We start from the raw sequence: 22634 nt of genomic DNA on the forward strand, positions 1-22634 counted from the left end.
GTTTGCTCAAATTCCAAACCCTAGATTCCAGGAGCTCAGGTGGAAGTACCAGGCTAAACTGGCCCCTGGAAGCAGTTTCCTCGGTTCAATAGAGTGACTACTCGAAATTCTTGATGTTTTTATCCCTATATACGCCGTGTCTGGTATCAATCAGTGCTGTCCAAAGTGGAACAGTGTCCCACGCATGCAATAAAACCACCGTCCTGCTTATTTGTTCTCAAGGTACGTCTTCCAGCCCACACTTTGCAACTTGGCTGCCTTCTGCTCCACCTCTTTGGACATGTTGCTCATGTACTGAGCCATCTTCTGCTGGTACTCGAGGTTTGAGGATCCGAGGATCTTGACTGCCAGGAGTGCGGCATTCGTAGAGTTGTTGATACCGACGGTAGCTACGGGGCAGCCGCGGGGCATCTGCACGATGCTCAACAGGCTGTCATGGCCGTCCAAGTGAGTTGCCTTGACTGGCACGCCAATGACTGGCACGGTGGTTTCAGATGCCAACATTCCAGGGAGATGGGCAGCGCCGCCAGCTTGTAAAAAGTTAGTTACATAGTACGAGATAAGAAAAAAAGGGATCAACATACCAGCTGCGATCAAGACCTTGATGCCGCGCTGCGCGGCCGTCTTGCCCAGCTCGACCATACGATGAGGCGTGCGGTGAGCAGAAGTAATGTCGAGGTCGTAAGGGACTTCAAAGTGCTCCAGGATCTCGAAGGCGCCCTTCAGGACGCCAAGGTCCGAGTCGGAGCCCATGGTGACCACAACGAGAGGCCTGTCAGCATTACGCGAGCTGGTCTTCTTACTGGGGGACTCTTGCGGGCGAATTTGCTCCGAGGAGGCGTCAAGTCTAGCTTCACGCATGTAGTTGACCTCGTTGATCAGAGGCGCAGCCAGCCTTTCCAGATCCGCGCTGGGAGAGCAGCTTGTGACTGTGATATGGCCGATCTTGCGAGCCGGCTTGGAAGACTTGCCGTAGAGATGAAGGAATATATCCATGTTGTCGTCGTACAGGGACGTCGTGAGATCGACCAGCTCCTCGTGTGAATCCTCACGAGCACCGCCCAGGATGTTCAGCATGATGGCGCTGGAGACACGGGGCTGCAACTTGATGGACCGCGGGAGCAAGTCCAAAATCGAGTAGAGCTGCGCCTTGTACTGCGACATGTACGGCACAGCCTCGATGGTCCAGTGGCCTGAGTTGTGAGGACGAGGGGCAACCTCATTCACGGTGATGGTGCCTACTGTAGCGTTAGATCATACGCGAAACCAACCAGTCCACTTTGACTAACCATCTTTGAGCAAGAACATCTCAACAGCAAACACGCCTCTGCCCTTCAGAGTCTTGACAACGTCTCCAGCCACCTTCTGTGCTTTCTCACACACGTCGGCGGGGACCTTTCGTGGCGGGTAGAACACCTTGGTGCAAATACTCTCCTCGTGGATCGTCTCAACAGCTGGATAGGTGTGGACATTCCTCAACTCTCCATCCTCATCTTCGGTCCGGACGACCATGACGGCCAGCTCCATCTCGAATGGTACCCACTTCTCAGCGTACAGTGACAGCTTGCCCATCGCCTGCACGGCAGCCTCGAAGTCATGCAGCCCACTGACCTTAAAGTTGCCTCTGCCGTCGTACGAGCCCTTTCTCGCCTTCAGCATGAAAGGAAACTCAAACGTTCTGTAAGCCGCCGTCAGGCTTTCAATCATGGCGGGGCCGGACTCAATAGCCATCTGAGGAGCAATGGGAAGGCCAGCTTTGGTAAAGTGCTCCTTTTGCAGGTACTTGTCCTGGATCAGGCGCAGGGTCTGCCAATGGGGATGCACAGGCACTTTCTTCAAGGTACCCGGGGCAGTGATGACGCCGCGAGTTGCAATCTCTTCGAGCACCTCGGTGTTAACGTGCTCAATCTCGACGGTGAGGACATCGCACATGGCGGCCAATTCTCTGATCTTGGCAGGGTCCTTGAATGAACCCGTGACGTGCCGGCTGTTCTGGTTAGCTTGCTTCGCGGGGCAGTTGGCTTCGTCCAGAATGGCGATGTCAATGCCCAGCGGCCCTGCGGCCTGGCACAACATCCTGCCCAGCTGGCCGCCTCCAAGGAGGCCGATGGTAGGCTTCTTGACCATGTTGAGAGTTGTGGAGAAGGTTTTGGTATAAGTGCGGAGGTGACGGAGAAAAATTACGAGGTGACGGTCAATGGCAAGGCGGTGGAGAGTGTTTCCCTGGGGAAGAAACGACTCATCAATCCCGCACGCACTGGGGATGGAGCAAAGTTTTGACGAGGAAGTCAACAGGTTTCGGCATTTTTGGCAGGCGGTGAAAAAACACCCCGCCGTTATCGTCGCAAGAGAGCCCCACCCCCACTATGACTCTGGATCGATTCGGGTCTGACGCCACAGGCCCCCCCTGCTCCACTAAGAAACACTGAAAGCCGTGGTTACCCTTAGCCTCCATCACTGTAATTCTTCACTTTCAACGGGTGTCTCGACTCACTCACTCCCATCTCAGCCCTTACAAACAAATTTCACCACACCACGTGTGTGAGTGAATGTGCCGACGCTGTCATCATGGAGGCCGATCTTTACGACAGCACCATTTCAGATAGGATACAGTGAGTCTATAATTGAACCTTCCCATTCATCTTGTCTCAGCGTGTGTATCAGCTACTGACGCTTCGCGCAGCCCTCTGAAAATCTTCGATGCGGCCAAGAGCCAGGACAGGTTCCTCTATGTCTCAGCCCCTATGGTGCGATACAGCAAGGTGATAATCACTCAGCTCTGACGAATGTGCCCAGTACTCATGAAGTCACAGCTCGCATTTCGCCAGACCGTACATGAATATGGAACCGATATCTGCTGGACGCCCATGATCCTGTCCAAGGAGTTCAACCGCAACAAGTTTGCCCGTGACAGTGGTTTGTGCCTCCTGAACTCGCTTCAAGATGCGCCGTTGCTGACTATATGCCCCTCAAGACCTCACAATATCGACCCGCGGGGCCCAACCCCCGACGATAGTCCAGTTCGGCTCAAACAGCCCCCTCGAACTCGCTCGTTCATCATCCCTGGCTGCCCCTTATGTCAACGGTGTTGACCTAAACTGTGGCTGCCCTCAGTCATGGGCCTGTGCCGAGACTCTCGGGGCCGCCCTCATGGAGAAGCGCGAGCTCGTCCGGGACATGGTTGTCGAGACCCGCCAGCGCCTGGCTAGCGACGGATGGCATGTCGGCAAGGAGCGCGACATTGATAGCCCAAAGGGGCGAAGTGTCAGTGTCAAGATTCGTGTCCACAAGGATCTAAGGTCAGCCTGCTTTTGAATTACAGAACGCCTTCTCTGCCCATTGAGAGAGCTCCCCCGCTGATTATCTTGCCTTCGCACAGGAGGACGATGGACTTCATCGATACTGTCATCGGCAACCCCCATGATCGCAATATCGACTTCCTTACCATCCACCCCCGTACCCGTCACACGGCCTCCAGTATACCCATCAACACCGAGTCCCTTGGCATTCTCCTCGAAAAGTACGGCGACGCCATCCCGATACTGCTTTCCGGCGACGTCTTCTCCATGGCAACCTTACCGCTGTCCACAGTCTCCAAAACGCCACCACAGCCATCAGACGAAACGGTGGTAATCGCCGGCCATAACGACCTTACCCCTTTTACCCCCAGTGGGACTAAGCTTGCAGGCCTCATGTCTGCCCGAGGCATCCTCGCCAACCCGGCCCTCTACGCTGGCTACGAGGCTTGCCCTTGGCAAGCGGTCGAGTCTTTCATGCGCAATGTCATCCGCGCCCCTATCCCCGTGAAGCTGGTACAACACCATCTCCATGAGATGTGCGGGCCAGGCATGGGCCCGGATAAACTCGCGTTGTTGAACAGGCAGGAGAGGGCGGCGCTCCTCGCGCTGGACAGCATGCTGGACATCATGGACTTCTTGGACGACGCCATCAACCGTAAGACGGGTAGGACAGATGGGCTCCGACGCGATCCCGTAGATAGCCCAACAGCCCCTATGCCGTGATCAGGTCCCTTTGATTCTTGACGAGTGAAGCCCCTCAATGTGATGTTTATGATGCATGTATTAGGAAACACTACCAATGTATTCCACGTCTTCGAAAGCATCGCTCGCGTCATGACTTGAGCCAGACTACCGCCATCCCGTTAACGCCGTTCGCTTAGGCATGCCATAAATTCTCGCCCGCAAGCTAAGATGCTCGTACTTGGAGGCCGCCTTCAAAATGTGTCCCGTATGGTGGTACACTTGGGTCTTTGCCCAGATTGAGCCCATGTCTGAATCCCTGCCGTAAAATATGATGGACCTCCCAACGCCTGGTCCCTAAATAATTACACTGTTACAAACCAAACTGGCCTCTAGTCCAGGACCTCTCCCTCATCCTCATCCGAGAGCCTAGCGCGTTTCTGATCCCGACCCTCAGAATCCGAATCGGGTTCCTTCCGTTTCCCTGGGGATGTCACGACGTGACCATTTGGTCGCTCCGGTTCCTTGAGCGTGGCTTGTGAGCCGGACTCAGTGTTTGTCACATCGTCGCGACCATTTGCTCTACCTCTTGGGCTTTGCGTCCCTCTGTCCAGCTCAAAAGGCGTACCCGCAGTAGAAGACAGTGCATCTTGGCTCATGGGGTCTCTTGGTTGTCTCGTATTCGCCAAGTCAAAAGCCGGCGATGGCAAGGAAGGGTTCTGTTTGCGGAGTGGGTTTTCAGTGTAGAATTGTCGCACGATGTCGATTGCTTGTGCGCACTTCTCTTCATTTCCTTTCAATGCCTTCCACCACGGCTCGCCGTTGACGTCGTCAATCTTCTGTTGAGTGTGTACGCTGGCGAAGAAGATCGCGCTGATGGCGACATCGCGAGCCTCAAGCAAAAGGGGAATGGATGTAAGGCATGCATCGCTGCAGAATGCCCAAGCGGATTGCCGGAGGTGTTTGTTGTGGACAATGTCAAGTTGACCAAGAAGCTCAAAGAGACGCTGGTAGGGGTTCTCCACCATGAGATCGAATGTAAGATACTCCAACATCAGCTCCTCGTACATCAGGATACTGTCTCTCCATCGCCAGTACTCTTTGCTCATCTCGTCGATCATGAGCTTCGGATTCTTCTGGGCGACCTTTGCAACCGTAATAATGATTTCTTTCGTCTTTCGGCAGTTTTCCTCGGTCTTGTTGGCGAGAAAGAGCGCAGTAGCCGCGATGTTCTGTTCCACCGATTCCGTTAGCAATGGTTTGGCTTGCGCTTTCTGAGTCCCTCGTTTGGATTTAGGAAGCGTCGGTTGCGCCTGACACTTATCAGAGACAGCCAAGATCGCTACCAAAGATGGAAAGTAAATCTGGAAATCTCACATAGTGATGAATGCCGTTCTTCTCCTCAACCATACTATATCGCATGTAGAATCGGTGGAAGAAGACGCCTGCGACCCACAAGGTGATCTGGGGCAGGTCAAGCAAGACTCCTGCTTGGTATATGAAGTTGACACCCTTTGCTCGTCGCAATCGTTCTTCTGCCGGAGAGATCCCATCCAAAACACTTGGTGTACTTAGCGTCTCGTCGGCAGTGAAGTACCATTGGTTAGGTGGCGGCCCTGCTGGGGTTTGCGCTCTCGAGCGCTGTGGCGAGCGCGCGTCCAGTTGTGAATGAGGCCTCGGTGGTGATGTTCGGGACGAATGCGTTGGCGGAGATGGAGCTGCCGGTGGAACGTCTAGGCGGCGCGTAGGAGATCTTGACTGTCGGTCTGGTCGCGGAGGGCCGGGCGGTAGAGTAGGAGGCTGGTAAGCCTCTCTCGCAGGCCGGTAGCGATCGATGCTAGCCATCGCGGCGCAATTATTCGACTGTTTTTAGGCCGTCGATCAGTGAGAATTGACGAGATGGATTGATCATGGGCGAAGGGAGGCTCGCTGTCGCAAGTTTGCAGTGTTGTGGTGATGATGGAAGTGCCTTGGTTAGCTGAGGTGGATTTTCGATCCTTGTTTGAACAGCGTTATCTTATCGCCGATAATGCGCCACGTGATCACTTTGTACCCCTGTTCCGCGCTGCATAAAAGTCCGTGCGTCATGTCATCACATCACAACCTAGCCCAATTGACTTCGATGAACGAGTGCGGCATCTAGGTATTTCATTTCTCTGGTGTCATGGGGTATCTTAGTATTCTACAGGAGCTGGATTTCTTTTTTCCAAACAAACGATGCGTATCTTTCTAGACTCCTTCACCATCATTACGGCCCCAGAGCTTGACCGTCCGATCATGTCCTCCGCTCACAATCCATTTTCCATCTCTGCTCACGTCCACGCTGGCCACTGGGCCTGAATGCCCACTCAGCGTCTGGATTACGCCCCAGTTGTCAGCTGAGAAAATCTTGATCTTGGCGTCAAAGCCGCCAGATACGAAGAATGTGCCTGCTTTCTTTGGTTGTTGTGCACCCTTCTCGTCGACGCCAGGGGGGGTACCATCAATGGCGTCGTCGGTTCCCCTGAACCACCGTATATCGGACACAGCTTTTGCATGTGCTCCAAGGTTTGCCGTCCTCTGAACCTTTCGAACGTCCCAACACTTGACCCAGCCGTCTGCCGAACCAGACAGTACTCTGTACCCATCTGAGCCCCAGTCGAGAGCGTATATAGGTTGGATGTGCTCGTCGAGAATCATGACAGTTCTTCCAGATCGCAAATCCCATATGCGACCAATGCTATCAAGACCAGCGCTCGCCAGGAGAGAACCGTCGGCGTTAAAGCTAACCGCGTAAACGCCTCTGGAATGGCCCTCCTGGAGCAGTAGCTCTGAGGTCGTCTCCACGTCCCAAAGTCTCCATGTCGTGTCGTCGGAAGCAGACGCAACGAAACGGCCGGAAGGATGGAATTCAACACGGGATACCCTGCCGCTATGACCAGTAAGGGTTGATAGGGGAGTATCTCGATTCAAGGACCAGAGGTGGACCAAGCCCTCGGCGCCTCCAGAGGCAAGATTCACAGTGTCTGGAGAGACATTGCTGTCAGGGAGCGTAGAGCCCGGATACCATGAGAGGCCACTGATCTTCTGGGTATGTCCTCGGAGGTTCATCTTTGCCGACAGACTGGGGACCTCGATGAGCTTGAGTCCTCCTCCCCAGTTGCCCACTGCGACAATCTCTCCGTTGGGCGACAACCTTGTCATGCTAACATGTCTGTCGCCAGCAGTTTGACTGCCCTGAAGCTCAAACCCTTCCAGTTTATCCTTGATTTGTTTCCGGAACTTGACGTGCGTGCGCAAAGGAATCGACGACTCGGCCTTTTGAAAGTGGACTCGTCGTTTTGCCCTAGGAAGAGAGTATTTGGCGATGTCGATGCGCGCTTGCAGCAGAGCCGGGCCGCCGGGTGTATAAAATTCCTCGTCCTGCTCTTCTGCCTCGTCGTCTCCCGCATCCTCCATTTCGATGTCGCCGTTTTCAAGACCAGCCATCTCCTGCTGAATGGCAAGAAGCTGCCGAAGACGATCTCTGCGTTCAGGCTTTCCCTCCGCAAATAATGTGATCGGCTCGCCCATCTCTCTGAGCTTCGCCCGTACTCGGTTGTCGTCTGTAGGCACCGCGATGCTAGCAGCCAACTTTTTTCTTTCCATCTGCGCCAGAACAGCAGACGCTTTCTCAGGCGCAACGCCTGAAGCTGCGGAGGGGATTTCATAATCGTGATCGGTGGGGATATCCTCTAGCGCAATGCCTCTATCCTCGTCCATCGCCTCCTCGACGTAGGCTTGTCGCGAAGGGTGCATCATCTTGGGCAGAAGAGGGGGCTTTGGCCCAGATACGCGTGAATGCGTAGTAGTTGTGCCCGTGGAAAGACTGACTGGCACAGGCAAAGAGAACAAGCTTTGAGAAAGAGTGGTTGAGCTTCAATGGCAGCCTGGTTGGGATACGGGTATGGGTAGGTTTTTTTGGAGCTTACAAGGAGTATCAACCAAGAGTTGTAAGCTTGCGCGCTAGCCACACTGCGCTTCAGAGCCCAAGTCCCCTGGATAATTTTTCGGCTGCGGTACTTCTTTTTCCCGTCTGCCGAGATCTAGTCGTGCCAGCATCATTTCCCTATCCGGATTAGCGTATGCTGCGCTCTAACTCAGCGTCGACCTTTAAGGTAAGTACCTTGAACGCAGGGACTGAGCTGCTCAGACTTGAATCAGTGTATAAATTAAGCTACAACTTTTTATGACGAATTGGTGCGATCCATGTGAGCACGGCGAAAATGTAGATTCCGAGTGTTATACATACAATGAATAAGTAGTTATCCGTAAACGCATACGATTTCTGTAAGCTCCTGTAACTACATATAAATAAGTCGGTATTGTACACTCTCTCTTCAGTCGTTATTTCCGCAAAAAGTCTGTAAAGCGAGCCAATGTCCAATAGTCTTTCAGGCTGACATGAACTAAAGATAGCATACTTGTGTCAGTTCTAGTGATTTTCACAAAGAAGGAATATAACTGCAGAGCCGGCCTGCGAACATTCAATTACCACTGGTGATGACTGATCTACACATGCTGCACAATTCGAAGTTGGGGGCTGCTAGTTCTAGGCTCTCTTCATAATGCCTATTCGAAGTAATAAGTTGGGGCTGGTGACATTATCCTGTGCTTCTTTCTGCGTTGCTTGGCATTGTCAAAGTTATAAATCTTGCCGCGACCAACTTGTTAATTTCAATGGGATACCTTCGGAGCATAAACCGGAATGGCACTTGACCTATTAGTTGTTCCTACCCAGCGGATGCTTAGGCAAGTCTCTCAAACACAACTTTCATTTCCCAACAATACGCCCTGTGCTGAGGCTTTGAAGTTCACCGGGTTCATCAGCTGGACTGTGAGATGTGAATGACGGGAAGTCAAGGATGACTAGTTATTGGTCGTGAACAAGCAAGATGAGACCCATTTATGTCACGAACTCTGAAATATACAACCTATTTTTGAAATTTCTAGAATTATTATGTCAACTTACAAGAAGAGCATCATGCACTAGTATGTTAGTGTGTTACCTTCTGAAAAGGAATGGGTCCCCATTTCATTTGTGTGAGGTAGTAATCCAAGCAGGCGTTATCAGCCTTTACCATTATAGACAGAAGACATGGGCCTCGCACATCCTAGCCCACATGTGTCGGCTAGGAGGAAACCGCAGGGGAGAGACGAGTCAGCACTAAATGACATCATGTCTGAACCACCATTCATGTCGGAGATCCGATGTTTGGCAGATCACTTATTGACAGTGCGGTTCCGCGGGATATCAGGGATCTTGGAAATCGTACAATCATGTGTCCCTATTGGAGATTTCGGCGTGGTTTTGCTCTGGTTCAACGACCTCATTAGATGTCAATTCGCATTCTGTCTAACTTTTTGGACCCATTTTTTCCTCGTCCTATAGTGACCTAGAGATACGCATCTAGAGCTCGACGCCAGCCTCAGCCATCTGGAGGCCGTACTGTATTTAAGTTAGCATATATATTTCAGTGTGACATTGAATTAATGGGTTAATTACCTTCTTGAGGCGGATAGCGTTGATAGTGATGAAACCCGACTGCACGAGATTTTATTAGCAACTCGTTTCACCGGTACATTATTGATGACTTACGGTCTCAGAGGGGTCGAAAGTGGTGAGCGAATCCATGGAGGCGTCCTCCTCAGAGTACAGCTTCTCCTGGGAAGTGCGGCCCAGAACATAGGCGTTGCCCTTGTACAGGCGGAGGCGCACCTCGCCGTTAACCTGGGAAACTCAGTTAGATCACGCAAATTTTCATTGATATCTTTTAGCCATACCCGCTGTTGAGAGAAGTCGAGACTCGCTATAGTCAGGTTAGCCCAGTCTTTGAATTGCTTAACCAGCACAACTTACGCTGCAAAAACGCTCTCTCAGGCGAGAAGTAAAGTCCGTTGTAGAGCAGCTCAGACCACTGCTTGCTCAAGTTGTCACGCAGAGAGCGGACACGACCGTCAAGGACACTGGATGTGTTAGCAATGCCCATGTAAAGGCACCGTTTAACTTACAGGCCCTCAATGGAAATGTGAGCAAGGCGAAGGATAGTCATGGCCGGGGAGTCGTCTACAGACTTGTAAGCATTCGTACAGGGATAATCTGGAAGCGAGAAAACCTACAGCAACCACGGCTCTTAAGACCAATGAATCTAACAATTGCATAAGATTAGCATTTATAGACCATGTTTGGCATACAATAATGCCTTGCATACCTGTTCTCGACGATGTCCTGTTATTGGATGTCAGCTAGAATGTTCAAACCCCTATTATACCAAAGGACACTCACGATACGGCCGACACCATGCTCCTTGCCAAGGGCATTGAGCAGAGTGAAGAGCTCAAGGGAATCAGTGGCGGTCTGCTGGGGAGTGACGACCTTGACGGGAAGGCCCTTGTCGAAGTGGACGGTGATGTCGAGAGGGGCGTCGGGGGCCTTGAGAGGGCTGACAGTACGAGTCCTACATGTGGTGATGAGCAAGTTGAGTTTCCATCGCTAGGATATATCACAACTTACCACATGTCTTCAGGCGGGGTGACGTTGGGGTCTTCGAGCATACCAGCCTACACTCGTCAGTAATGTTGGCGCAGGGGACTGATCCCCAAATACCTCGTAGGAGCAGTGGGCCAGGTTGTCATCCATGGAGTACTATTGTTCTATCAGCAAATGTTGTCTCTTTCTTGGGGTTGTGTAGACTAACCGGCTTCGCGCGTGTTGAGGTCACGGGGATGCCTGGGAGAGCTTAGTATGATCCAAAAGAAAGAATTCCGGGCTTTAATACCCTTCTCAGCGGCGTAGTCAAGGAGATCGTTGCGTCCCTGTTAAGTACGTTAGTTAATATTCACATTAAATGGGTATTGTTACAACTGACCTGGAAACGCTGGTAGAAAAGAGGGTCGCGCCTATGTCAACATTTATTAGTCTGCTTGAAAATCCGTAATCGGAAAGAATCGGCAGTCATACCACGGGGCGATGACCTTGATGGCAGGGTTGATAGTCAAGTAGGCCAACTACTCAAGTTAGTATCTCAAGAAGCTTTGGCTGTTTAGTCACCAGGGGAAATTGCGTACCTCAAAGCGAACCTGGTCGTTGCTGAGGGTGTGTTAGTTGTAATTCCGGAGTCGTCGAGACATAACTCACCCCTTGCCGGTCTGTGATTACAATTAGCCAATTCAATTCGGACAGAGGGCGAACACTGGAAAACTTACGCAACCGTGCGAAACGAAATCGCAGCTAGCAATTTTAGTTAGCGGGAGCTGCCTCCAAGCAATTCCGAGCAGACTGGACGAACCCCTCCTTCTCGGCGGCCTTCATCATTCCGCGAGCAATGACAGGGCGAGCCAAGCTAGTACCTGTTATCCCATTAGCCTTCGTTCATAACCTCGGCGGTATACCAAACTAACCCAGGAGGTACTGGTCCTCGTACACAGCATTCTGTAGGTTTTGTGTTTAGTCGCAGAAAATGGATCGGGTCGTGGAGTTGACGAACGCATTGCACAGCCTTCCAGCACAGTTCGCTATGATGATGTCAGTCACTGTGTCACAACCGATTAGATCACCCAACTTACTCGACGAAAACCTTGCGAAGGTCATCAATGATCACTGGCAGATTCGTTTAGCAATATTCTCAGGACGGCAAGGCCTCGGCGTGCTTGTCGTACTCTTGGTGGCTCCGATCTGGAGAGCTATGCGCGTAATGTCAGTACAGGCGTTCCAATGAATATTTGAAGAGGGACTTACCCTTCTTCTCGACCTCAGCCCAGTCTTCCTCCTGACCAACATTGGCCAAGTAGCAGCTTGCAAGCAGTCAGCGCGAGGTTCAGTCGCAACTAGACGTGTAAATACTGACACAACTTCATATTGCTGCTCCAGCAACCAAGCCAGAATTGTGCTCGTGTCGAGTCCGCCGGAGTAGCTGGTGAAATTTTGTTAGCTCAATGGTGTAGCAAAGGGGTCGCTAAATGACTTCAATGCCGCGCGAGATAGCTCAATGACTCCATAATCGCGGGGGAGGGGCAGGCTCACGCTAAGCAGACCTTGCCCTTGCTGCCGGCCATTGTGACGATGTTGATGTTATCGTGGGGTTGGGGATTAAGATTCGAAGGCGTTGAGGTCGACGTCGAGGTCAATTGATCGAAATGGCGTGGATAACCGAAGGTGCAAGTCAAACTTTTTTTCGCGATGCAAGAGAAGAGGTGAAGTTGCTTTTTCACCGCTTTCAATTTTTGGCTACGTTCGACTCATCCGACATCGCACTGAGTCATTGGACGATAAGATAAGACCCTAGCTAATTTTGGGGGGGGAGGAGGGGGAAGAAGGAGGGGCAGAAAAAAATTGAATGGCTCGAGCTGCACTTAGCGCGTTGGGAGACAGGAGGGGCAGGGACCTGGTTGCGATGCTTGCTGCAGTGCGCCGGGCAGACAGTGCAGCAGAACCAAGGTACAGCCCTACCTCTACCCAGCGGAGCAGGGACTTCAGCCAATCTTTTGCTTCCAATTATCCAATCACTCAGATTCGGCCATTGAACCTCTCCCAAAACATCCTTCGAGGCGGCCAGCTCCCAATGTCACCGGTTTGTCGTGTCACAACTCATCGCCCAAATCATGCTTTCGCGAGGTAAATCCCGGCAATTTCTCGTCATGGCCCCGCTCCACTATTCGCACCAACGATAAGACCCCCCAGTCGATGACACACATGTTGAGGGGCATGAAAGCCACACTTGAGCATTGTGGGAATGCTTGGGGAACTACTAACACACTAGCTTTGAGAACATCAAAAGCAACACGCTACTCTTCAACCTTCAAACTTCTTGCTTACTACTTATTATTTTGTAATACTATAGAAATAGTTGCATTTACTCAGAACCCCTGTTTTAGTAGTGAGTTTCAAGGGCGTGTCACAAGCCTATCTTTCATAATTCTAAGCCACATATTATTCAATTTTATACGGCTAGAGACGGGCTTATTTGGACAAGGTATATGTATCCTCGGCTAGACAAATGCGTATCCAGTTGGTCACCATTAGTGGCCACTTCGCTTCTTTTGCTTCTTTTGGTTGTATGGATATAGGGCTCTACTCATCAACATGTTTCTGGACTTATATCATCACTAACTGCCATAATACCGCTAATAATAGTCTTATCGACTACATCGGGTAATCATGGATACATTGCGATCTCCTGGAGCTTATTGATGATCGCCAAGAAGTGCGATGGCCATCTCATAGGAGTGTCACAACGGCCAAGTGCACTACTTGGCCGAGATATGTTGAAGACCATCCACCAAAAACATTTCCATATTCATTACCCTGCCATACATTTTGCACCCAAATAGTTTGATGAACCATGTATTTGCCTTCTTTGGTCGAGAATGCTGGCGCCGACGCAGCGTTTCGCCTTGGAACAATGTACCGTATAGAATAGCGGTGTTGAAATTTTCCGTGCAATATATACCATTGAATACTGTATTAGCCGGTGTGAAAAAGAAAGCAGAAGTATCTCCAATAACCTTCAAGCAAAAATACAACCTTCGAGAGTTTACCCTTATTTCCTCATCGTCCAGTTCTGACTGGGGGTTGGAGCTAGAGTAGCGCTTAATTAGGCACTTGGAGCGAAATTATAATACAGCATTTTGTCTTTTCTTATAGCGAGCTAGTATTGAACTTTAGGAGTAGTCATGATTATGATCAAATCCATGACTTCGGACAAGGGGGAAAGGCTTGTTTCTTGCAACTCTTCCGGGTAGAAACGTTTGAGAAGTCATTCGTCAGGGTTGTTAGACTGGCTGGTGTTGCCTCGAAATCCCGATACACTATAGTAATGACATGAGAGCAGAGGTCGAATTAAGAAGTCAATTATTTTCTCCGGGATGCGTCGTAGTTGGCCGCGTTGCGGCTGGATTGAGGAGTGCAACGATAAAGATAATAATCTAAAGTGGACTGACGTTACAAAGCATACTGGTTTTTCTGAGATCAATTACAGCGTAAGACTGTCCCAGAAAGTGGACGATGGTAAAAGAAGTTCCGAGGAGGACAACCGTAACTTGCGTGCACAGATAAGAATATCACGCAGCAAAACTGGCAGATCAACTTGAGTGCAACGCGAGACACTCTCTCTTCTGTGTCTCAATAGAAAAAGGAATAGGTTACTTATTATCGAATGAGAGTTGCCCGGAGTTCATTTAAAAAAAAAGAAAATTATAAATACAAGGCGAATTTCAGTTATTGCTGTCATGGATATAGGATAAAGATGGAAATCGACTCTAGTCCACAAATTTGTGATAGGTTTTGGTCTTCGATTCCTTCTGGAAAGACCAATTAAGCGTCAGAGAGCGACAAAACTTTGCTTCCAATAAGTTTTGTTATTCCTTCATAACACCATACAAATCTCGCTGTACAGCAGCTCAGGTTATTGCAAGCGCACAATGAATAATCGAACGTATTGGTATTTCTTTTTCTACCGGACAGATAATTGGTCTGATACCCTTATGAGGAACTCGAGGCTTTCGGCTAGCTAGAACGGACGTTGGTACAACAAGCTATTTCCCCTCCGCATTAGCGATGTAGAAAAGATTAAGATGAGCAGTGTATCATTATGGATGAATGCCAAACTCCTCATTACATCAGATTATAGCCGCACAACCTAAAAAGTATTGTAGCTCGCCTCCATAGTACGTGACACACAAGTCATCAAGGTTATCAGAGCGCCCAAATTATGGCTTGACTTTTCTGCCTCTAACCACCGATTCCGTAAGGTCTTGGGAACTGTATATTTGGAGCTGTGGGTACGAATATTTCTCCTCACTTTGCCATACGATCCATATCCATCAACAAGCACGACCCCGTACAATTCCCTTCGCTGGCTTCCCGCGAGGCAATTCGTCATTTAGCCTCATTTAATTCTCGTAGCCCGCTAAGCCCAATATCGCCATTCCAGAACAACTATCTTCAAGCCCTACTGCTCGCTATCCGTTGCAATTGATGGGGGCATTGCTGGTCTGATACGATATACTCCTCCATCCAATACCATAAACCCCACCAATGCGATATTGCCACATGGAACACTCAGGCCGAGAAATTGGTCCGGTTTCGAATAAAACAGGCCTAGGTTCTTGTTGTTCTGAGACTGGGCACTGAGAGCGGGCGTCGAGGAGTGGTCTTAAACGCAGGCATGCAGGCTTCCGTCACCTTTAAAGTGAGGCGTCAGACTGCCGCAAGATGCGATGTCGGCTTGTCTTTGCTTGTATGCAGCATTCTCCGGACAGTCAGGTGCGGGGCAGCTGGGGCTTGGGCATATGGGTGCCGGGCAATTGCAGGTGCTTCCACCTCCACCACCTCCTCCTCCGCCCGCGGGGACGATAGGCCGAAGTGGGAGAGAAATGGTGAGTGGGCGAATGACAATGGGTTTGAAAAACCAAAAGCCTTGCGTGTTGCCAACAAAGACGGCAAGGGCGGCAAGGGCAGCCGAAGACAGCTTCATGGTGCAAAAGAACAGAGTTGGAGAAAGAGTTAAAAGGTCAGGTGAGGGTTTTTTGTGGGCAGCTGAGGCAACAATTTTCCTGTGCGGTTGAAATCACGAAGAAAAGAGGGAGTTTCGGGGTGCTCAGATGAGCTATGCGGCGAAAAGACTTGAATATAATAACGAAGCACGGGCTTAGCAAGGTGCTTCTACTGCCTTGTATGTCACATTAAACCATGATTAGTTTGTCTGAAATTCAACAGAGATCTGCGACTGAGTAGCACATTACTTCATATGTGCCTCCCCCTTGCACATGGGAGGGTTCACAAAGGGACGAATTCTCAACAAGTCCAGGGACGTTCGTCTCCTGCCGGGTGGGACAACTTTTCTCGTATTCTCTAAGACACGCTGCAGGGCTTACTAGTATTATGCAGAATGACTAGCTATGACCAAAGCGTTACGACTGACAGCAGCAGAGATCACTGCCCCAACTTAGTGAATCTCTCAGTTCACCGAAGTCCTTTCACCCATGGCATGTTGTGTGATTATGGTCCCTCTTCCGTTTGCGTTGTGTTACTCGCCGAATTGGGCCTTGAATGTGACATCCCTGCGTCTCTCGGTGAGTTTCTTGTTGTGTGAGACGAGGGTCTTCTAATCGTGTGGCATGTTATAGTTTCTATTTGGATCATCACATTTCTCCTAAGTCTCATCTGTTCCACAAATCATAAGTTGGTCCATGAATATTATAGCCTTATGTACCTTAGCGAGCTCCTCGATGTACACGGGATACTTCCTAACATTGGTATGTTGACTTGGCTGTCAAGTTCAATGACTCCCTCGATAAGGTTTGAATATTGTATCCTCATGTGTCCTAGTGAATTCCTTGGCACAATCGAGATCACTTCGGTCTGGCCCGTGTTATTTCACCGGGGAATAGCATCCGTGTTTGTCTAAGTTTATCTTTTCCTTGAACTTGAACATAAGTGGCACGCGAGACAGCCAAGATGGCTTAACAAGATCCGGCCATCTATCTTTCCAAGAGAGTGTATATGCGGCTTATAGCGCGAATACCATTTCTTTTCAAACAAATCTTCCAGGGCTAGCTGAACAGCAACCCCTAATATTAACGCCAGACACACTTGCGGATACAGTGAGACCAACTGAATGTCTCAGGTGAGTTAGTGGATTTGTATGCGTTTATCCACTCTTGGCTGTGCGACAAGACGCCGCACCCCACACGTATTGGTGAGACAAACGGGCCGGGCCATTTTTTGTCAGGCAAAGAATACTAACTAATACTTGTAGGATCAAACGTTGACAACTAAACCCCAGCGGTCTCACAGCGCGCGGGATCTCCCGTGTAGGACATGCATTTTGCGGAGAGAGTCACCTTCAGAAACACGCAAATCCGCTCAGCCTAATTTGGACGTTGTGGCATTGCCACGTGCAATTTGATTCGTGTCTCCATCACTAACTGCATTTCCAAACTCGGAACATTCTACCGTGCGACTATCTACTTGCTCCCCAACCCCATGTACTACCATTGCAACCCCATATTCCCAGCGTTCGATATGCCGCAACCCACAGCGCTAAATCCCATCCCCCGCTGCTTTTCTGTTGTGGTGTTGAAAATTTGGGACCCTGAAGAGTCTGGTTGCGTCTTTGCCGTGTGGAAGTCGTAGAGATTTGGGTGGGCACAAGGAAGTTTACCACGCGCAGTCGACCCAGGAACCATCCTGCTTGAAAAGAGCGGGGATGCCGTTGGTCTGACAGTCGGCAATATCGCTGCCATAGGGAGTCGGGTCCGTGAGAGGAAGACAGCTGGGCGGAGGGCAGGACTGTCTGGCGCAACTGGGCGTAGGGCACGATTGTTGCGGTGCAGGAGTGGTGGTGCCGCCGCCACCGCCTCCACCGCCGCCGCCTCCGGAACCGACTGTCAGCAACGGTAGGGGCAGGAAGAGAGGCCTAAAGAAAAAGGCTTCGGACTGGCCAAGAAGCACAGTTATGGCAGCAAGGCCAGCGCGAGAAGCCTTCATTGGGGGCGGTGATGGTGCTTGCTGGGGGACAGCTTCAATAAGGTGAATGAAAATGTTGAAAAATTGAGAAGTAACTTGTGGCCTTGGGTGTATCAAAATGAGATTGAAGAGCTCAAGGCCGTTAACTTTGACAATGTGGCCAAAAACTGGAGGTTGTCGGATGATATAGCTTCAACACGGTTTCCAGATGTCGGGCCGACAGCGGCTATCCCGTTTTGATTGCCTTACATGCCTGAATGAGTCTACCATGTTCTCCCTCAACATAGTACCTCTAAGATCTTCCCCCTAGACTTTGTGACGATCTGTTATGAGACATGCATTCAGCTCCGGCTGGTCAACTGCTGATCCGGTTGAGACAGCATGTCTTACCGCGTTCCACTATATTATGCCCGCATACAGACACGGAGGCAAGCCTGTGATCAAACGAGGTTGGCGATACATATAACATCCCTAAATGTTGAGACATGAATCTTTGGACCCCGCGAGTTGCTCACCAGTAATTTAGTGAGATTTACGCCACGATGTTTCAGTGGGCAACATATCATTATGTTGTCACTCAAGGTCAACGTCTTAACCGTGAGGGAGGTTATTTTTTTGCCGGTGCGCGACATGTAGTGAGTAACTAACTCACGCATTAGCGAGTCGCGATCTTGCTCACAGCGGGGAAGACAAATAGGCAATTGGATGGGATCGGCCAAGACAAACGGGGCAAGGGAGTTTGTTTACCCTCGTATAGCTGTAAGACAGAAGTTGTCGCCAAGTGGCAGTGTCTGCGAGGGGTCGGGGTATACCGAGCTTCCTATCAGGACAACGATGATATGATTTCATCGTTGAGTATGCAGACCTTTTTGGGACTGGGTTTCCTGGAATTTACTCGGCTATCGATCCTTTTAAAAGCAGGAGAGAAGTCCTCTTTTCAAGAACTCATACTTCAGACTTCTATCCTCATTCGAAACACCGCGCAGGCCAAAGTCGTACATCCGCCGTCTCCATTGAAACCCTCAAAAACCATGGTCCTCACTCCATCTCTTCTCTTATTGTTGACGGCCACGGGCTTAATTAGCCAGGCGGCTGCGCAGACTACCTACGCCTGCCCCGGCGATGTCGGAAAAACCATCACAACGTAAGTAGCTCTCCTTCACTTCAACGAACAAGTCCTAGAGAATCTCCTGACTGACAATCTAATCATGCATGATAGCGGGGGCAAGAAGTACGTCTTGAAATGTGGCATTGGTTTCCGAGGAAGACCCTTGGAAGGGTTGCCTTGCCCGTCACTCAAGGAGTGTGCTGAGCGATGTGCGAGAAACCCCGAGTGCCTTCATAGCAGTCTTGACGGGGTTGGCAAGTGCTGGCTGAAGGTTGCCGGCGAGGAGTTCAGTAACGAAGCTCTGTCTTCCTGGGTTTTTCAGGAACTCGTCCCCGACACCCCGACCCGGCCTATCGACAACAATTCTGGCGGGGGAAACACTGGCACTCAGGTTCCCATCGACGGTGGCAACACCGGTAACCAGAGACCGCCCACGGGAGAAGAAGGCGACAACCTATCCGCTTACTCCTGCCCTGGAGATAGAGGGAAGCGCTACAGCACGTAAGTCAAACCGATGTGGTCTCCAATTTGAGAGTAGCAGCTTACCCCTTTTCTAGCAATGGAATTATCTATGAGCTTCACTGCGACACCGGACACTCCCTGGGAGCTTGGAGAAGCGAAACCACCTCGTCTCTCAAAGAATGCGCCGACCTTTGCGCCAGAGATCCTGAGTGCTTCAGCAGTGATTTTAACCGCAACAGCCATGCATGTGCTCTGAAGAAGGCACCTGCCGAGTTGACTCCTTGGACCCCCGGTGATGCATGGTGGCCTACCCAGTGCCCCAAAGTCCGGGCGACCGTTGCCAACAAGAACCCCGAAGTCACGACAGATGTTACCTGCCCACGAAGTAAGTGATATATGAACACAACTTACTGCATATTTTTTTGTCTCCGAATTATATCTGACGCGGATCTATTGGGCAGACGACGGAAAGATCTTTGAGGGATCCGATGGCACATGGTTTTATCTCCAATGCTGCACTGACACCGATTCTGCTGTTATCCTCGACTACAAGACGGCAAGCGACCAAAAGCAATGCTCTGAGGAGTGCGTTAAGGACAAGAAGTGCAAGAGGTAAGCTCCCATCTCTGAATGTAGATGAACTTTGGCCTGACAGTGACATTAGCTTCATGTATGTTCCGACGGTGGCACCCGGTGGTAATCTGCAAGCGAACTGCAGACTCTACACCAACGGAAACTTCTCGACCACCAGGGCAGAAGGATCTCACTTCGCCTTCGTTACCGACCCTCCCACCAAAGAGCCTGTCATCTCTGATGCTAAGCTTTGCTCGACCGAATGCCCCGAGGCGGACGGCCAGCTTTTTGTGACTCCTACGGGCCAGGTAAGCGATGAGAAATGAGCTACAAAGGCTTACCGTTAAGTAACTATCAACTTACACCCGCCCAGAACTACCAAATGTCCTGCAAGAAGCGTCACGGCACCACGTATCTTAAAATCGACCGCCGCGGCTCCTTTGAAGCCTGTATGACCGCTTGCTCTGCTATGCCCGCCTGCCACAGCGCTGAATACGAGCCTCGCACCAAGAAATGCTTCTACAGCAACAACCACAATGCGCCGAACATCAGCGCGGAGGCATTCGTTAGTGCCCACTCCCTTGGCTGCTCGGGTGCCTGCTCCAGCTGCAAGAAGGGCTGCGACCGTCTCAACGGCGACCCAGTGCCCGCCGACACCGCCACCTGCAACGAAGACCACGGTAAGCTTATCGCCGCTGCCGGCGAGGATTTCCGCCTCCAGTGCTCGCACTGCTTCTACAGCGGCGGTGTCTGGACCGCCCCGGGAGTGAAGAATCTGGCAGAGTGCACCAAGGCCTGCGCCGAGGATCAGCAGTGCCACGCTGCCAACTGGCTCCTTGCCGATAACAGATGCACGCACCACGGGCCGGCCCGAAACGGGGGACAGAAGCCTTCGTTCGGACAGTCGGACAAGTGCCATGCCATGGTCCCTCTTGACCGCAGTTGTGCGGACACCAGCGCCCTCCAACAGCAATAGAAGCTGAAGGAGTGGACTTGAACTGAGGCATGAGCACCGTCAATAATTTCCCATGCCAGGTCAAGGTCAGAGATTCAATCAACTTACCCAAGACCCCCGAGCCTTATGCCATATTACAGGGGGACGGCAGAAGTCGAAAGTGATTTGAACAGTCCATTTGTAACGTTACACAAGCTAAAATCTCGATGCGTCTTAGCTACAATATAATTCAGGATTTGCACTCGTGCTTGCAATCGTAAATGTACAAATGAACAATACCAGTATCTGCGTTCGTTGTGCGAAGGTGCCTTGCTCCAACTCACCCTAAGCGTGCGGCCTTGATGCAGTGCATATTAGTCGTGAATTAACAGCGTGTCGAATATACGCATCTAGACGGAGAACCACTCACTCAATCCAATATTTTGTTCCACAAGCTCGACCGAAAACAGAAAGTGCAGATATCAGGGCCTTAGCGGCGCAGCTTTCAGTAAAGGGTGGTTTGTCTCTGTACGAAAAGAGAATAAGCACTTTCACTGGTACAGCGCCGGGTTTCGTGATTACTTACGCATCCAATGAAAATGTATAGCTTATTAAGTGCTATCTTCTGTAAAGAAAGCGGCCTTGTTTATAGTTGGAATGCATATTCTAGGTATATGATGTAAAGCCAACCGTAGCAGAGATTTTAATGTTGCCCTGGCTTGACATCATTACTACAGGCCTCCAGTCATCAACCGCAAACATTCACCTATACCGACACATTCTAGCTTCCGCACCGGTTTCCAGGGATCTCTTGTGCACAGATGTGAGATTTCAATTCAGAAAACGCGCTCATAACCGGGATTTCAGAGCAGTAGCTGGTATCAGCGTCTCTTTTACAAGGCCTAGCACCTCGTCCATCACGGCGCCTAGTCGCTTCATCGCCAGCTCATCAACCTGGTGGTGCAGCACAACCCTCTTCCCGTCAAGCCTCACCCCATGCTGCTTGCCTATCTCGTTAAACTCACTTGGTTCGATGCCACTCCTTCTGAGATCTAGCCAGACCATGTTGGTTTCAACCGGCTTCAGCAACGCCCCTCCCCTCGCCGTCCACATCATCCCGACCCTCTCTGCCATCGACCGACTGCTCTGCAGCACACCTCGGGAATCCCGAGTGCCCAGCCCAAAGTTCTCGACGACGGCCTGACGTGCTGCGGCAACCAGGACGCCGGCCTGGCGCATCCCGCCGCCGATGCTTTTCCGGAGCCGTCGGAGCTGCTTGACAAACTCGGACGACCCGAGGACCATGGCGCCCATGGGCGCGCCGAGGTTCTTGCTGAAGTCCAGCGTCAACGCGTCGCAGCACCTGCCAAACTCGTCTAAGCTGCCCGCGCCGGCCGAGACCGCCTCCCAGAGACGTGCCCCGTCCATGTGAACGAAGACGCCATGGGCGGTGGCCCATTTCTTGATCTCCCGCAGCTCCGCCAACGGAACTACCACCCCGGAACATGTGTTCTCGACGCTGATCACCCTGGTGGGGCACTTGTGCACGTCGTCTGTCAAGATGGCGTGCTTTTTGATGTCGTCGACGGTGAGGTAAAGACCGTTCTTGGGGCGGATGCCTTGGACCATGGCGCCTGACAGGTGGGCCATTCCCCCGGCTTCCCAGTGTATGATGTGGGCGCCGGCATCAGCGAGGATGGCATGAGGAGGTTGATGAAGGAGAGAGCGAAGGGCGAGCTGGTTCGCCATCGTGCCCGAGAGCACAAACGCTGCGCTTTCGTGCCCGCATATCTTTGCCATTTCATGCTCAAAGTTCCTCGTTGTAGAGTCCTCGCCATAGACATCATCATGGAGTGTTGTCCGAGCAATGGCAAGTAACATGCCTTTAGAAGGAGTCGTGATGACGTCGCCTGTAGCTTCATTGTTGAATAAACGGGCACCACGGGGACTCGAAAGAAAGACAACAAAGGGCTGATAATAGAGCGAGGGAGAGCATAATAGGGGACGGTGGTGACTTACTCCTGAAGTCAAACGTTGAACCAGTCCCTAGGGGTGAACCCCAGCGCATAGGGACCTGTTCGTCATCGTCGT

At 51.1% G+C, this 22634-nt stretch overlaps 8 protein-coding genes across 8 annotated transcripts; 2 read left to right on the forward strand and 6 right to left on the reverse strand.

Moving 5' to 3' along the window:
- Positions 1 to 207: 207 nt before the first annotated feature.
- Positions 208 to 2127, reverse strand: EsH8_I_001112 (phosphoribosylaminoimidazole carboxylase ADE2; the record flags this gene model as incomplete). Its single annotated transcript, XM_083268525.1, has 3 exons — positions 208 to 530; positions 585 to 1238; positions 1290 to 2127. The coding sequence occupies 3 exons, from the start codon at positions 2125 to 2127 to the stop codon at positions 208 to 210; spliced, it is 1815 nt and encodes a 604-aa protein (XP_083118963.1).
- Positions 2128 to 2568: 441 nt separating this feature from the next.
- Positions 2569 to 4022, forward strand: EsH8_I_001113 (tRNA dihydrouridine synthase; the record flags this gene model as incomplete). Its single annotated transcript, XM_083268526.1, has 5 exons — positions 2569 to 2612; positions 2684 to 2762; positions 2814 to 2916; positions 2975 to 3299; positions 3380 to 4022. 5 exons carry the CDS (start codon positions 2569 to 2571, stop codon positions 4020 to 4022), a joined length of 1194 nt encoding a protein of 397 aa, XP_083118964.1.
- A 350-nt stretch (positions 4023 to 4372) lies between these two features.
- On the reverse strand, positions 4373 to 5825 carry EsH8_I_001114 (cyclin-like protein; the record flags this gene model as incomplete). The annotated part of the gene is made up of 2 exons (XM_083268527.1): positions 4373 to 5212; positions 5358 to 5825. 2 exons carry the CDS (start codon positions 5823 to 5825, stop codon positions 4373 to 4375), a joined length of 1308 nt encoding a protein of 435 aa, XP_083118965.1.
- A 384-nt stretch (positions 5826 to 6209) lies between these two features.
- EsH8_I_001115 (WD40-repeat-containing domain protein) lies at positions 6210 to 7760 on the reverse strand (the record flags this gene model as incomplete). Its single annotated transcript, XM_083268528.1, has 1 exon — positions 6210 to 7760. The coding sequence occupies one exon, from the start codon at positions 7758 to 7760 to the stop codon at positions 6210 to 6212; it is 1551 nt and encodes a 516-aa protein (XP_083118966.1).
- Positions 7761 to 9408: 1648 nt separating this feature from the next.
- Positions 9409 to 12053, reverse strand: EsH8_I_001116 (argininosuccinate synthase; the record flags this gene model as incomplete). Its single annotated transcript, XM_083268529.1, has 21 exons — positions 9409 to 9447; positions 9505 to 9543; positions 9598 to 9737; positions 9859 to 9965; positions 10011 to 10065; positions 10119 to 10147; positions 10211 to 10227; positions 10285 to 10456; positions 10513 to 10559; positions 10606 to 10644; positions 10697 to 10728; positions 10778 to 10814; positions 10868 to 10898; positions 10960 to 11006; positions 11067 to 11088; positions 11137 to 11147; positions 11205 to 11229; positions 11288 to 11348; positions 11400 to 11430; positions 11737 to 11911; positions 12022 to 12053. 21 exons carry the CDS (start codon positions 12051 to 12053, stop codon positions 9409 to 9411), a joined length of 1188 nt encoding a protein of 395 aa, XP_083118967.1.
- A 5104-nt stretch (positions 12054 to 17157) lies between these two features.
- Positions 17158 to 17487, reverse strand: EsH8_I_001117 (uncharacterized protein; the record flags this gene model as incomplete). Its single annotated transcript, XM_083268530.1, has 1 exon — positions 17158 to 17487. One exon carries the CDS (start codon positions 17485 to 17487, stop codon positions 17158 to 17160), a length of 330 nt encoding a protein of 109 aa, XP_083118968.1.
- A 1010-nt stretch (positions 17488 to 18497) lies between these two features.
- EsH8_I_001118 (uncharacterized protein) lies at positions 18498 to 20585 on the forward strand (the record flags this gene model as incomplete). The annotated part of the gene is made up of 6 exons (XM_083268531.1): positions 18498 to 18610; positions 18686 to 19075; positions 19132 to 19421; positions 19498 to 19648; positions 19701 to 19917; positions 19983 to 20585. The coding sequence occupies 6 exons, from the start codon at positions 18498 to 18500 to the stop codon at positions 20583 to 20585; spliced, it is 1764 nt and encodes a 587-aa protein (XP_083118969.1).
- Positions 20586 to 21392: 807 nt separating this feature from the next.
- On the reverse strand, positions 21393 to 22424 carry EsH8_I_001119 (uncharacterized protein; the record flags this gene model as incomplete). The annotated part of the gene is made up of 1 exon (XM_083268532.1): positions 21393 to 22424. One exon carries the CDS (start codon positions 22422 to 22424, stop codon positions 21393 to 21395), a length of 1032 nt encoding a protein of 343 aa, XP_083118970.1.
- Between the last annotated feature and the right edge of the window lie 210 nt (positions 22425 to 22634).

This window comes from Colletotrichum jinshuiense, chromosome 1 (assembly GCF_051148585.1).
Source record: "Colletotrichum jinshuiense chromosome 1, complete sequence".
Taxonomy (NCBI): Eukaryota; Fungi; Ascomycota; class Sordariomycetes; order Glomerellales; family Glomerellaceae; genus Colletotrichum; species Colletotrichum jinshuiense.